This window comes from Phyllobates terribilis, unplaced genomic scaffold (genome assembly GCF_046119375.1).
Source record: "Phyllobates terribilis strain yellow unplaced genomic scaffold, ASM4611937v1 Scaffold_5__5_contigs__length_657084704, whole genome shotgun sequence".
NCBI classification, from domain to species: domain Eukaryota; kingdom Metazoa; phylum Chordata; class Amphibia; order Anura; family Dendrobatidae; genus Phyllobates; species Phyllobates terribilis.
Genome location: NW_027362765.1, coordinates 522,065,357 through 522,077,648, shown reverse-complemented (window position 1 = coordinate 522,077,648; position 12,292 = coordinate 522,065,357). Strand labels below are relative to the sequence as shown.

General features: G+C 41.9%; 1 protein-coding gene across 1 annotated transcript in view; it reads right to left on the bottom strand.

Annotated features, from left to right (window-relative positions):
* Nucleotides 1–3,901: 3,901 nt before the first annotated feature.
* Nucleotides 3,902–12,292, bottom strand: part of DNAJB12 (DnaJ heat shock protein family (Hsp40) member B12) — a 55,456-nt gene continuing 47,065 nt past the window's right edge. Inside the window, exons 6-9 of the mRNA XM_073685716.1 lie at nt 11,543–11,652; nt 8,311–8,483; nt 6,346–6,497; nt 3,902–4,527 (exon numbers count right to left, since the gene is read on the bottom strand). Of these exons, the coding sequence (XP_073541817.1) occupies nt 6,376–6,497; nt 8,311–8,483; nt 11,543–11,652 (405 nt within the window). The 3' untranslated portion in view covers nt 3,902–4,527; nt 6,346–6,375. The remainder of the gene's footprint in view (nt 4,528–6,345; nt 6,498–8,310; nt 8,484–11,542; nt 11,653–12,292) is intronic.

Genomic DNA, 12,292 nt, shown 5'->3' with positions numbered 1-12,292 from the left:
ATGACCACTGTTGCCAATCTGTCGTGAGCCGTGCACCTCTGTATCATAGGAGTGGGTGTAGAGATAGCCATAAGTTAACTGATTGACAAAGCAAGGTCCTCCTCTTGTGCACTATTTTGATTCCACTTTTCTTTTTGTAGTATATTTTATTATTCGGCATATAGGATAGATATTGCAGCCTTGATAATTGAACATGATTAGTTTGATCCGGTGGCTCACTGTGAGGTAGGCCTTCTATGTACCCATGTGATTCATCCGACCTCAGGGAAACCCCACATGGCATGTGGCTGCTTCTATTTTTGGGCCATCGGGCTCTCGGATGAAGTTATGAGTCCAGACAATGCATTCCTCATAATGATCAACAATTTACTATTCTGACATCTTGGCAATGTGCTCAGGATCTGATGAATGTAGGACATGCAGTGCGGACAGCTGTCAACTAACCAGAAATAGAGGTCAACTATGATGAGATATTTAAACGTGTCTTTACAGGACTACTCAAGAAACAATATAGTAAGTGCGAATTAAGCCTGGAAAAATCCTTTAGTGTGATGACCCTAAAGATCCCCTTTAATGACTTGATAGAGTTCATTACTGAACAGGCAGCAATTAAGACATTGGTGTTGCACTAAGGCCACCGTCACACATGCAGTATTTTACATCAGTATTTGTAAGCCAAAACCAGCAGTGGGTGATAAATACAGAAGTGGTGACGTGTTTCTATTATACGGTTCCTCTGACTGTTGCTCGCCTGTGTGAACGTGGCCCAAGAGGGAGCTAAGGAAGAATCGATGCTCTGACCATGAATCATTCACTTACAGCCTCAATTAGATAAGACAGGTGATTTTCTCAGTGATGGTATAGCCACTTGCGGACAGGTTGTCCTTTTGTTTTTACTACCTTATCCAGCAATGTAATTAATTTGTTGACCCCAACACTCCTGACAGGTTCACTTTATAGAAGTGTGAGAAGACCGAGTGACCGCTCATGGAAAGAGGTGCAGTATATTGGTCGTCTCTTTCTAGCAGCAGATAATTATAGCTACAGGTGATTTTTTTTCAATCCTCTTTCAAATGAAAGTTGGCTGATCGCCATAAGTTTAGGTTAAATGGGGCCAGCCACATAAATATATCCATGTAATTAATGCATGGCTGGGTCTGCCCGAGTGGGACCTGCTTCTAGTTAGTGGTTCTCCAATCTGGCTCATATAGGTTCCCCTCCTCTAAGACAGTGTTTCCCAAACCCCAGTCTTCACGGCCCCAAACATGTCATGTTTTCAGGATTTCCTTAGTATTGCACATGTGATGGAATTATTAAGGCATCAGAAACCGCCACAGGTTCTCTCACCTGTGAAATACTAAGGAAATCCTGATCTGTTGGGGGGCCGAGAGGACGGGGTTTGGGAAACCCTGATCTAAGATGTCCATATAGACATTGGACATCTTTGTGAGACAACTCCTATATAACTTTTCAGTTGCGACAAAACTGGTGCGACGTTAAATGCTGAATTACGTGTTCTTACCATCTAAGTAAGACCGCATTCACACATCACGGTGTGAGCACAGACCATGACTCAGGGGCAGGCCGCAGGTCTTCCAACCTGAACCTGACAGCTTCATTAGATACCCATGAGCCTGTCAAGTTTGGGTCAGAAGATCTGCAGCCAATCCATGAGTCATGGTCCGTATTTGGATTGTGACACTCAGATGTGGGAATGCGGCCTAAGCGTTCGGTTAGGGCTACACCGTGACATTTGTCACATGAAACTTAAACCGCAATGTTTGATTGCAATACCGCATCTATTGATTTCTGAGACACAGAATCATTTCCAACTGTGTTTGGATTTTCTATTGCTGATTGCAGATCACTGGCCATAGATTTCAATGCAAGTCACACATGACATCAACTTGGGTGCAACTTATCTGCTATTTGGCAAATCACAGCTCTAAAATGGTTGTACAACAGTAAGACGCACACAAGCTGCTCAGATGGTTTTGGTTGCATGACTTGTCTGAGAATTGATCTTGCCATGTAGCCATAATGACAGAGTCTGAAGGTGTCAGAAGCACTGTCACCTCATCATTTCCACACTTCAGGCTTTCTGCTATGTCATGATGGGTGACTGCAATCTTTTCAGGAGGATCAACAAAGTAAATCGCGCATTGGTGGAGTTATTGCTACTAGTGGAGGTGAACCCTTACCTGCCGACAAGGGAAACATGTTCTGTTTTACACAAATAGATGAGTTTAGTTACACATGTCACTTCATGATTGGATTTAACTATGCAGCTTTATTTCAGGTATATGTATTATTTGCCGAGTGTCATTCTGAAGGCTTGTACCGACTAGTGCACCAGTGGCCTGAAACCACACAAGATAACACCGCAAAGCTTTATGATGTTTTATTTAATACAATGTAAAGCTTTAAGAAAAAAAAAAAGTCTTGGTTGCCTGACATTTAAAAACTAAGTTTACATATTTTTAAAATTTTGACTTGTACAAAGATGGTTGAGGACTGTTAATATTAATCTTTAATAGAACTACACTATTTTGCATAATGATAGTTTATGATAGAGTCAAATGGTGGGGTGACCACGTGGTCGAAAGTCTGCCCAACCATAGAGGGCCGATGGCCGCACAATTGTGAAACAGATGGTGCAGCAATGAGCCATCCCAGCGGATGGAAATTCAGCAGCATGCACATTCTGGCCCTACCCTTAGGGCTCGCTCACACCAGCATATAAATGGGACGAGTGCAATCAGATTAAAAATCTGACTGCACTCGGCCCAATGTTATACTATGAGGCAGTGGAAATCTGCGATTGTTTTCTCATTCCGAATCGCAGCATGCATCAGAGAATCGGATCACACTCACCCATTCAAGTCTATAGGTGCGTGCAAAATATAGGACTGCACTCAGATGTCATCCCAGTGCAGTCAGATATATGCAGAGACAAACAATGTAGAAGATGAAGAGATTAATCTCTCCTTCTCACCTGTGATTTGATTCTCGCATGTGAGAGGATTGGATCACAATAAAATGATACTCAGCTCAGAGTTTGAGCAGCGTGTTATTAGCATCTCGCATTGGATGCTATACGCTAATGTGACCCCAGCCTTAGTGAAAAGACGGTATGAAAAAAACTATTAAAAAGGGAGTATTTCAGACAAATACAAATCAGGTGGAAAATGCTACATTAGTAGGGTTAATTACTAGGACCCAAATAATTGCCAGAATGGGAATCCCAGCTGTATGATTATGGCAAAGGGGAATTAGAATAGAGAAGTGGTCGATGCGCTCCATTCAAACTCAAGGGAAAGAATGAAAATCGCTGAGCCAAAAAACCAAAACAAAACACTAAAACACGCTGTTTTCTTAAAACATTGAAGGTTGAGTATTTTAAGCAGCTCAGGTTATGTTCACATTACAATCTTATTGATTCAGCCTGTGGGTCTATTTTTTTGCACTATGGATTAGTGCAGTACTGTAGACTATGCCACTTCATGTAAAAGAAAAACAAAAGAAAAACTTTTTTTTGACAATTTGAGCCCATTAGTGAAGCATTTTACTGTCCACTGTATGTGGTGTACACAGCAACCTTCCATCAGAGGTATACATCAGCAGATCCTCGGTCTACATCTCCAATGTCGTCTCTAAACGTGACAAGTGCCATACTGGACTGTGGTAATGGTCCATTACTGATGGCTAGAAGAACAGCGCATTGCAGACGGAGATATGACAAAGCTGCTCATACACTGAGATATCACATGAAATTTCCACTGTTTCGGTAACAAGCCATGTACATAATCCAGGATATGACGCAGCACTACTTGTTCTAGTGCATCAGAAAGTATTTCATGCAGTTTCCCAGAAGCAAACCTTGTAAGAAAGTACACCTTCAAATTGTCTCTAAATTTATTAAATATATTTCAGTCAGATGCAATTATTTTAAATATGAAAGACTCAGCTTTTGGCCAATGCCAACACAAGATTCACACAACGGTTTAAATAGAGGAGCAGAAACTGGCTAAACGGCTTCATCCAAAATCTGCAGAATTAATTCTCTTGAAAAGTACAACATATATACAGCTATAAATTAATTCTAAATAGATTTTCAGGTTTCATCTCTTTGTTCTAAAAGTCTTCAGATTGCGGGATGGTTAGTTGTGATAATTAGGCCACAGTCTTGGGGGGGAGGTGGAGGGGATCTCGCTAATTGGTGCACAGAAGGCGAGTTTCTTCCCAGCTGCTGCAGCGCTTAGCATATCCTAGAAGATAGGGTAAAGTCTATGGGCATCATAGTGAGGACTGGGGGAAGAAGCCGAGAGGAGGTTCAGTCCTTCTTCAATATCGACCAGTGCCGAGAAATGTCAAGAGGATTGTGCATTGACATTTCTAATCACATTGAAGTTGAAGAGTCGGTAACGCACTAGGAGACAATGCGCTGCAGGCCCCCCAGCAGGAAACGAGGCCACGTCTCTCCTGGAACAAGGTGTATTGCCAATGATTTCCAGCTACTTTGAATATCTGCAAAGAACAAACAAGCTAAATCAGGTTTCAAAAATGGTCCACAGCGCCCGCCCCACTTTCGAGAATTTACTTATGAAAATTGTGACAACATTGTTTCTCCGTGGTGTTTTTCAATTGTTTTTTCCATAGAACTTGGAAAAACACAATTTAAAGAGGTTGTCTGCACAAAAATAAAAAGTTCCACAGGAGCTTGGAGCTGTAAAATAAATAAACTAAGTGATATTCACCTACCAGCACCTACCCAGATCTAGCACAGGCCACTCCATGGTCTACTGACACAGGAAGAAGAAACATCATTATTCCACCATCAGGTCTGCTGCCACATGTGATTGGCTGCAGTGGTAAGATGCCTTGCTCAATGGGTCATCAGAAAAACAACCTCTTCCTGAGTCAGGGTAGACAAGTAGGAGAGTATCGCTAAAATTACATTTACAGGTGCATCTCACTAAATTGGAATATCAAAAAGTTTATTTATTTCAGTTCTTCAATGCAAAAAGTGAAACTCCTATATTATACAGAGTCATTACAAACAGAGTTATCTATTCCAAGTGTTTATTTCTGTTAATGATGATGATTATGGATTACAGCCAATGAAAACACAAAAGTCATTATCATCAATATTAACAGAAATAAACACTTGAAATACATCACTCTGTTTGTAATGACTCTATATAATATATGAGTTTCACTTTTTGTATTGAAGAACTGAAATAAATTAACTTTTTGATGATATTCTAATTTAGTGAGATGCACCTGTATGAAGTTCAGGTCTGGAGATCTGGCGGTTGGCCTGGGTCTTCAGATAAGAGAACGGTCTGGATTTCACAGATGTGTGTAATTGGCCTCTGTTTTGTTATTTTTTACCGCTCCAATCTCCTGGGGAACTCTTCCTTTCACCTAGACAACCCCTTTAATGTTTTCCAGGCAGTATAATACTATAGTTTAAGGCTTCGCTCACACTGGCATATAAATAAAATCGGTCCTATTCTCATCCAGGACAGTGGGACAATCTTTTTCTCACTTGTCATCCATATGCAATCCGTTTTTTTACCTTATCATTTACAGAACCATTTACAGTTTCCTATGCTACAGAATTGTAATGTATCCGTAAAATCTGGATGCTGTACTGATGGTCCGTATGGCATGTGATTTTTTTTTTCTCGCATTGTACCGATTTCGGAGTCAAATTGCAGGATGCTTTGATTTTTTTTCTCATGCTGAATACAGCTTAGAAAATATATGCAGATCTGCACTGCCTCACTGAATAATATTGATCCGAGTGCAATCCGATTTTTTACCGGATTGCACCCGTCCGATTTATACACAAGTGTGAGCAAACCCTAATAGGAGTAGATAAAGAAATATAAAGCTAATCAGGACCAGCTTGTCTTGACTGATGCTACAGCAGCATGATGTGGGAAATATCTCATCTGTCAATCAGGACAAGCAGGGAGGGTTTGGCTCCAAGACCACAGGACATTTTGGCGATCAGGGGTGCAGTATAGTCATCTATATCTCATTGATGATCTACAGGGCACTGTTGGGGTCCTAAAACTATTGCCAGGTTCCCCTAAAGTAGGATCCAGGATTGTGGTGTGGATCCTATGCCTAAATCCTGATAGAATCTGGCAACATTTTATTTTATACCATTCACATGGAGTAGAAAATCAGCGCAGAGTAATGAACAGACTACGGATTGCAAAATCCACAGTGTTTTCATTATTATGCAGATTCCACACCAGAAGGACGAGGATCTGCAACATTGAAGGACTGTACACATACTGATCCACTGCAGAAAGTCTGCTCTGTGTGTACCTGTGCTTACTCCATTGTGCTAAGCAAAGACTAGCCATGCATTGAGGCCTGGACTTCGGTCAGTCTGTTACAACTCGGGGTGCCCATCTTTTGTGCTCTCTGATACAGCTCAGCATCTCCAAAGTAACGAGCTCTGTATAGTAATCCTTCCTCTGAAAAGACATAAAAAAGAGATAGTGAATTAATCTACACATCGAGCAGCAATCATCATCATCATCTTCTATGAGAAGTTAGTGTGTCACCATTATGTTGGCCTTCTGTGCATTGGGACCCGTCATTTTCCAACAATATGGACTGTTCCCCCATTAGGAGGACTAATTTCCCAGTGACTGCAATCAATTCTTGCTCAAATTCATCAGCGCTTCCTCCAGGTCCTGATCTCTGTGACCTTACATGCACAGATGAGCAACAGTGGATGTGACAGGTCAAAACCCTGCCTTAAAGGGGTTGTCCAGGACTTTGATACTGATGGTCTATCCTTAGAAAAGGTGATAAATATAGCAGTGGAGGTCATTATCCTCATGCAATTGCTATTGGGTCAAGCAGCTGCTGAAAGAACACACAGCCCGGAGCCGGGCACCATGCTCAGGTAGTGCAGATCAGCCCCTATTGAAGTGAATGGGAGCGGAGCTGCAGTACCTGAGAACAGCCACTATGCAGTGTTGGATCTGTGCTGTCCTGGCTGTGTAACCTGTGTACATCCAGCCTCAGCTGTGGAATGACTTGTTTACAACTGATTGGCAGGGGTGCCAAGTATAAGACCCCCTAACACCTTTACAGGCAAGTCTGCTAGCTAATATCACTCCCAAATATGATAAATATGTCTCAACTGGACACTAAGAAAGGTAGATTGTATTTACCCAACTGTCCCATGATAAAATATGATAATAAGATTGAATGTAAAGAATATGATGTCAGTCTCTGACCTGTTAGATACGTGTGCTCGTATGAAAGTCTGTATTCTGTAACATCAGTAGCTTCGGTATGAAGGGTATCCTGACCGCACACAACAGTCCTGCTAGCCTACAGCCAATGTACCATTTTTACTTGTAATAGTCAGGACATCCCACCTGCGCTCTAGACTGGAGCACTAATGGTGACCTGCTGTACTACTATGGCTAAAAAATAAAAACCTTTTATGCTCCACTTTTCAGCATGTTAATTAGAACGCTTCCTTTCATTTGCAATGTTCCGCTTTCTAGTTATAGATCTAAAATGGTTGGGTACTAACACAGGCACATCTTTGTCCCCCATCCCAATTCCTTACCTAGGCTCTTCAGGTTATGACGGCTGCACTCATGTGATTTACCCGAGTGACCTGTTCCCCAGCTGCACCCACTACTGTGCAGGCGCTGAATGTACGCAGTGTGTGCAGAGACAGGCAGCAGGATCTCTGATGGACACATACATACTGCTCAGCACCAGCACAGAAAGGGGAAATCACTACATAATGCTGCTAAGCATTCACCATGCCCATACACATAGTATCAGTACTAGTAGCCAGAGAAGTGTCAGGTCACTTTTCCATTGACCTAGAAGTTTATGGAGGTGGATGAGACTAGTGGATATCAGTTAAAAGTAGCGCTGCTAATCACTGGAGGATCGTTCTGTCTACGGCTGCAGAACTCAGAAAGGTCAGTCAGCACATGTAGACACCAGATTGTCATAAAATCTACAGACCTCTCTCCCGGTGTCTATGAACAGATGTAGTCGGCCTTCAAGTTTCCACATCACAGTGAATGAAAGGTTGCCCGATCTCTAGGAGGCGGCCCCCCAGAGGCTGCCCGATCTCTAGGAGGCGACCCCCCAGAGGCTGCCCGATCTCTAGGAGGCGGCCCCCCAGAGGCTGCCCGATCTCTAGGAGGCGGCCCCCCAGAGGCTGCCCGATCTCTAGGAGGCGGCCCCCCAGAGGCTCCTGGCTTAGACGCATACGCTCATACTCTGGCATGGCAATGTTGTACTTACTCTGTTGCTTCTCCTTCCAGCAGTTATTCCTTAGATTGGCTATGAAGTCTTCTTCTACACTTCGTTCTACATTTCTTACATTATTGCCAGTATATTCCTCATCAAAGCTTTCTGACACAAAATATGGGACCTTAAGGTGCTCAGTGACTCTCCTGTGTATATGGCCCACAGACCTGCATAGAAAAGGAATAGCAACGGTCACTTTCAAGCGGCAAGTTAAAATGTTTTATTCATTTCTCCAATCTATATACAGATTCAGGCCTTCAGATTTGTGCTACATCAATGTATTTTAATACAATTTTTTCACACCACCAATAAGCAATATGATTCTGATACAATCACTTGTGTACATGAGACACTTATTTTAGGCTTTTACACAGTGCAATAAATCAAATTGCTCATAAGTATTTGATTTAAGAGTTGCAACATGTAAAAGGACAAGTATGGACAACTAAGTGCAGACTTAAAGGCAACCTCTCTTATTGATCAAGCAGTATGTTATACTGTCCCTTCTTACAAACCTCCTGCTTTATAGCTTATTTATTTAAATCCCTGCATGGTCTATGCTAAGGAGTCCAGTAGGCGGTCCTAATCCATAACTGCCATTAATGTATGCACAATCATACACATTAAAAGTAGTCACGTATATTTGTTAAAAGATGTTGAAACTATAAAAGATTGTGTTTTTATTTTAATTTATAGTAATGAGTTAAACCCTGTTCACACGGCATTTGGTGGATCCTAACTGAATTCCCAAAAAACAAGGCTTCAGGCAGAGCCCCTGAACACTCTGCAGAAAACACAGCGTGAACATAGCCTTAGTTTCTGTCCATACTTCAAGTACCACTCCAGAATTTTTTTTCACAGTCCTTTATCAGTAATGCAATAAAATACTTAACCTTCGCAGCCTTTGGCCATTTCCAGGGCTCCTTAAGTCCTCTCCCAAATCATGTGACTGGCTCTCACAGGGGAACACTTGTTCCTTTCTTAATGCAAGTCTACGAGGGGCTCGTTCTGAGTCTCATGAGATTCACAACTTCTGTCACATGAAGTAGGAGCGATGCGGAGCAGCGCTGAAAACGGCAGAAAACAGTGACTGCCACATATTTTAATGCACACTCTGAACATACATTACAGATACAGTAGATATAAAAAATGTCTATATACCCCCTGTTAAAATGCCAGGATTTTGTCATGTGGAAAAAAACAAACATACCAAAAAAGAATCATTTCAGAACTTTTTCCACCTTTTAATGTAAGCTGTATACAGACCATGGCTTTTGCTGTAAAACTTCAGGAAAAGCATACTAAACTTTACATGGGGTTAATCAGAATCACTGTAAATGATGGCAGCCTGTACTGACTACTATATAGCAGGAGAATAAATATAATTAGGGATGTGGTTGTATTCAGAATCAGCCAATTGCAAGAGGGCGTTCACAATTACGCGATCACATCATTTTAATTTTGTTTGTTTTTTATTTTATTCCTCAACATGATTTTAGTTTGTTTCTCAATGGATTTATACAGACAATCAGTGACATTAAAGGTGGAAAAAGTTCGAAAATTATTCTTCTTGGTATGGGTTTTTTAGGCTATGTTCCCACAGTGAGTTTTTGATGTTGCAGAATTTCTGCACCTATTAAAATTGGTTTACTTGTGTTTTTTACCGCTTTTTGTCTCTTGTTGGTGTGTCATGCATTAAATAAAGCTGCTTTGCATATTTTTGTTGCATCAAAGTATCAAAAAACAGTGTCAAAAATGCACCAAAATCTCAAGGGAATGTAACCTCACAAGAAGAAAACCTGGCATTTTAACAGGTGTGTAGACTATTTTTTATCCACTGTAGCTAACAGCTGGCAAAAACTATGCTGGAGTGGTACTTTATGTTAGCCACTTTCCTATGTAGTGAAATAAAGGTACGTCGCTGGATTCCTGGGCTGCAGATCGCTTCATGCGACCCCGATCCAGTTCAGTGCTCTCTGGCTGTGGACAATAGCTGCACAAATTTCTTTACCCTGCGGAATAACCAGGCCTGGTTTATGATTGGCTGGGCTGGCGAGACCTCACCTGTGCACCGCACGCCACACAAAGGACGGTACATCACGCCGTGGAACCCGGAAGCTCAGCAAATTTACTCCGCTCCTGTCCAGACCACAGCGCACCGACCTGGATCCTGGACCGGGGTCGTGTATAGCAATCCACTCTTCTCTACTTAGCCATAACTTGATATGTTGTTTTGGCATACCCAAAAGCTAGTCTATCTTAACAAGAGGAACCAAAATAGAAAATTTCTGCAGTCCTTAAAGCCAAAATCGGCTTGGTAATTAAAGCATTTGTACCAAGATAACAAGTTATCCCCCATTCTATTGATAAGCTGTCCCTTATCTAGGTACAAACCCTTAAATTGCAGGGTTATTTACAATGACTTCCAATGTGCAATTGACCTTCCAGTGATAATTCGGTAAGGTCTCGTGTGTGTACATAACCCTTGGGATCTCCTAATAAAAGCAAGCTTTCAGTCACATTTACTTGTATGCAGAACACAAGTTAGTTTCTTATATGCATCAACTAAAGGACCTATAAACACTTAGGTTTCGTTTCTTATACGGACAAGCATACATGTGTAGCATAATTCAGGTCACACGAAGATCCGGACTTCTGGTGCCTTGTAACCCTGCCCCAACTGTACATGGACCACTCATGTACACATCCCTTGGGTTGAAGTGCTGTGTAGCGCCCGGTTTCCAACAATGGTGGCACTGAGCCAGAAAAATATGCAATAAAGTCTTTCAGGAGGTCATTTAATAGGGTACAACTTATCACGACATCTCTGGTCCATACACCCCAGCAGGGCAGATATCTCATAAAGGGGTCCTCTACTTAATACCCCCAGCCATCAGCCCAATTATACAATATATTGGGGAAATATTGCCACCCCAGATGCTTTCCCTAGTAATAATAGCTAATCTCTTAGGGGTCCAGCAGGTAGACAGACCTCCACCATCAATGATCAATGAGGAGACTATTCGGCACATCACCATAAGTATGTAAATCACATATTCGGTGACATTACCGACCCACTTGTGCTGCGAGTACAAGAGAATTGTGATTGTACATACATAGCAAACGGTCACAATATGGCAGTCTACTACCACATAGTGACCGAAGACTTTTCCTTTTCAGCCCTGACACCCCTTTAAGCTTAGCGGTCAGAGCACTGTATACTTACGGTCTGTGGCTCAGGCTGTAAGGTGGATTGGACACCATCATTTGACTCAGGGCAGACACAATTATCAGGATCAGAATAGGCATCAACTGAACGAACATACCCAGACTTCCCTGGACAAAAATAAGGAAAAAATTATTTTAGTGCATAAAATACGGACAACATGTTCTGATCACATGGTGAAAACATTGTACACCAGGAGAAAAAAGCATCAATAGCCTCAGCATACGTCTGTCCTGGCAGAGAGCACAAGGCAGTATCTACATGTGTCGGAGTTCTCACAGGTACCTGCCATCACAGGGGAATTGCACTCAAAAACAAGTTTGGGGGGTAGAGGCCCTGCTGTGAGGAACTGCAATACTAAGGAGGAGCACTTCTGTGGCAGTAGTTGGATAATGATATGTAATCTGTGACCCAGGTTTAACCCATGCCAGTTTCAATCAGTGTGATGTCTGACTCAGTGGCGTAACTAGAGTCTGATGGGCCCCGATGCAAGATTTGGATCGGGCCCCCCTCCACCCGATCCTGAATATATATGCACCCTCCATCCAGGTATACAGTGGGTACGGAAAGTATTCAGATCCCTTTAAATTTTTCACTCTGTTTCATTGCAGCCATTTGGTAAATTCTAAAAAGTTCATTTTTTTCTCATTAAAGTACACTCTGCACCCCATCTTGACTGAAAAAAAACAGAAATGTAGAAATTTTTGCAAATTTATTAAAAAAGAAAAAACTGAAATATCACATGGTCAT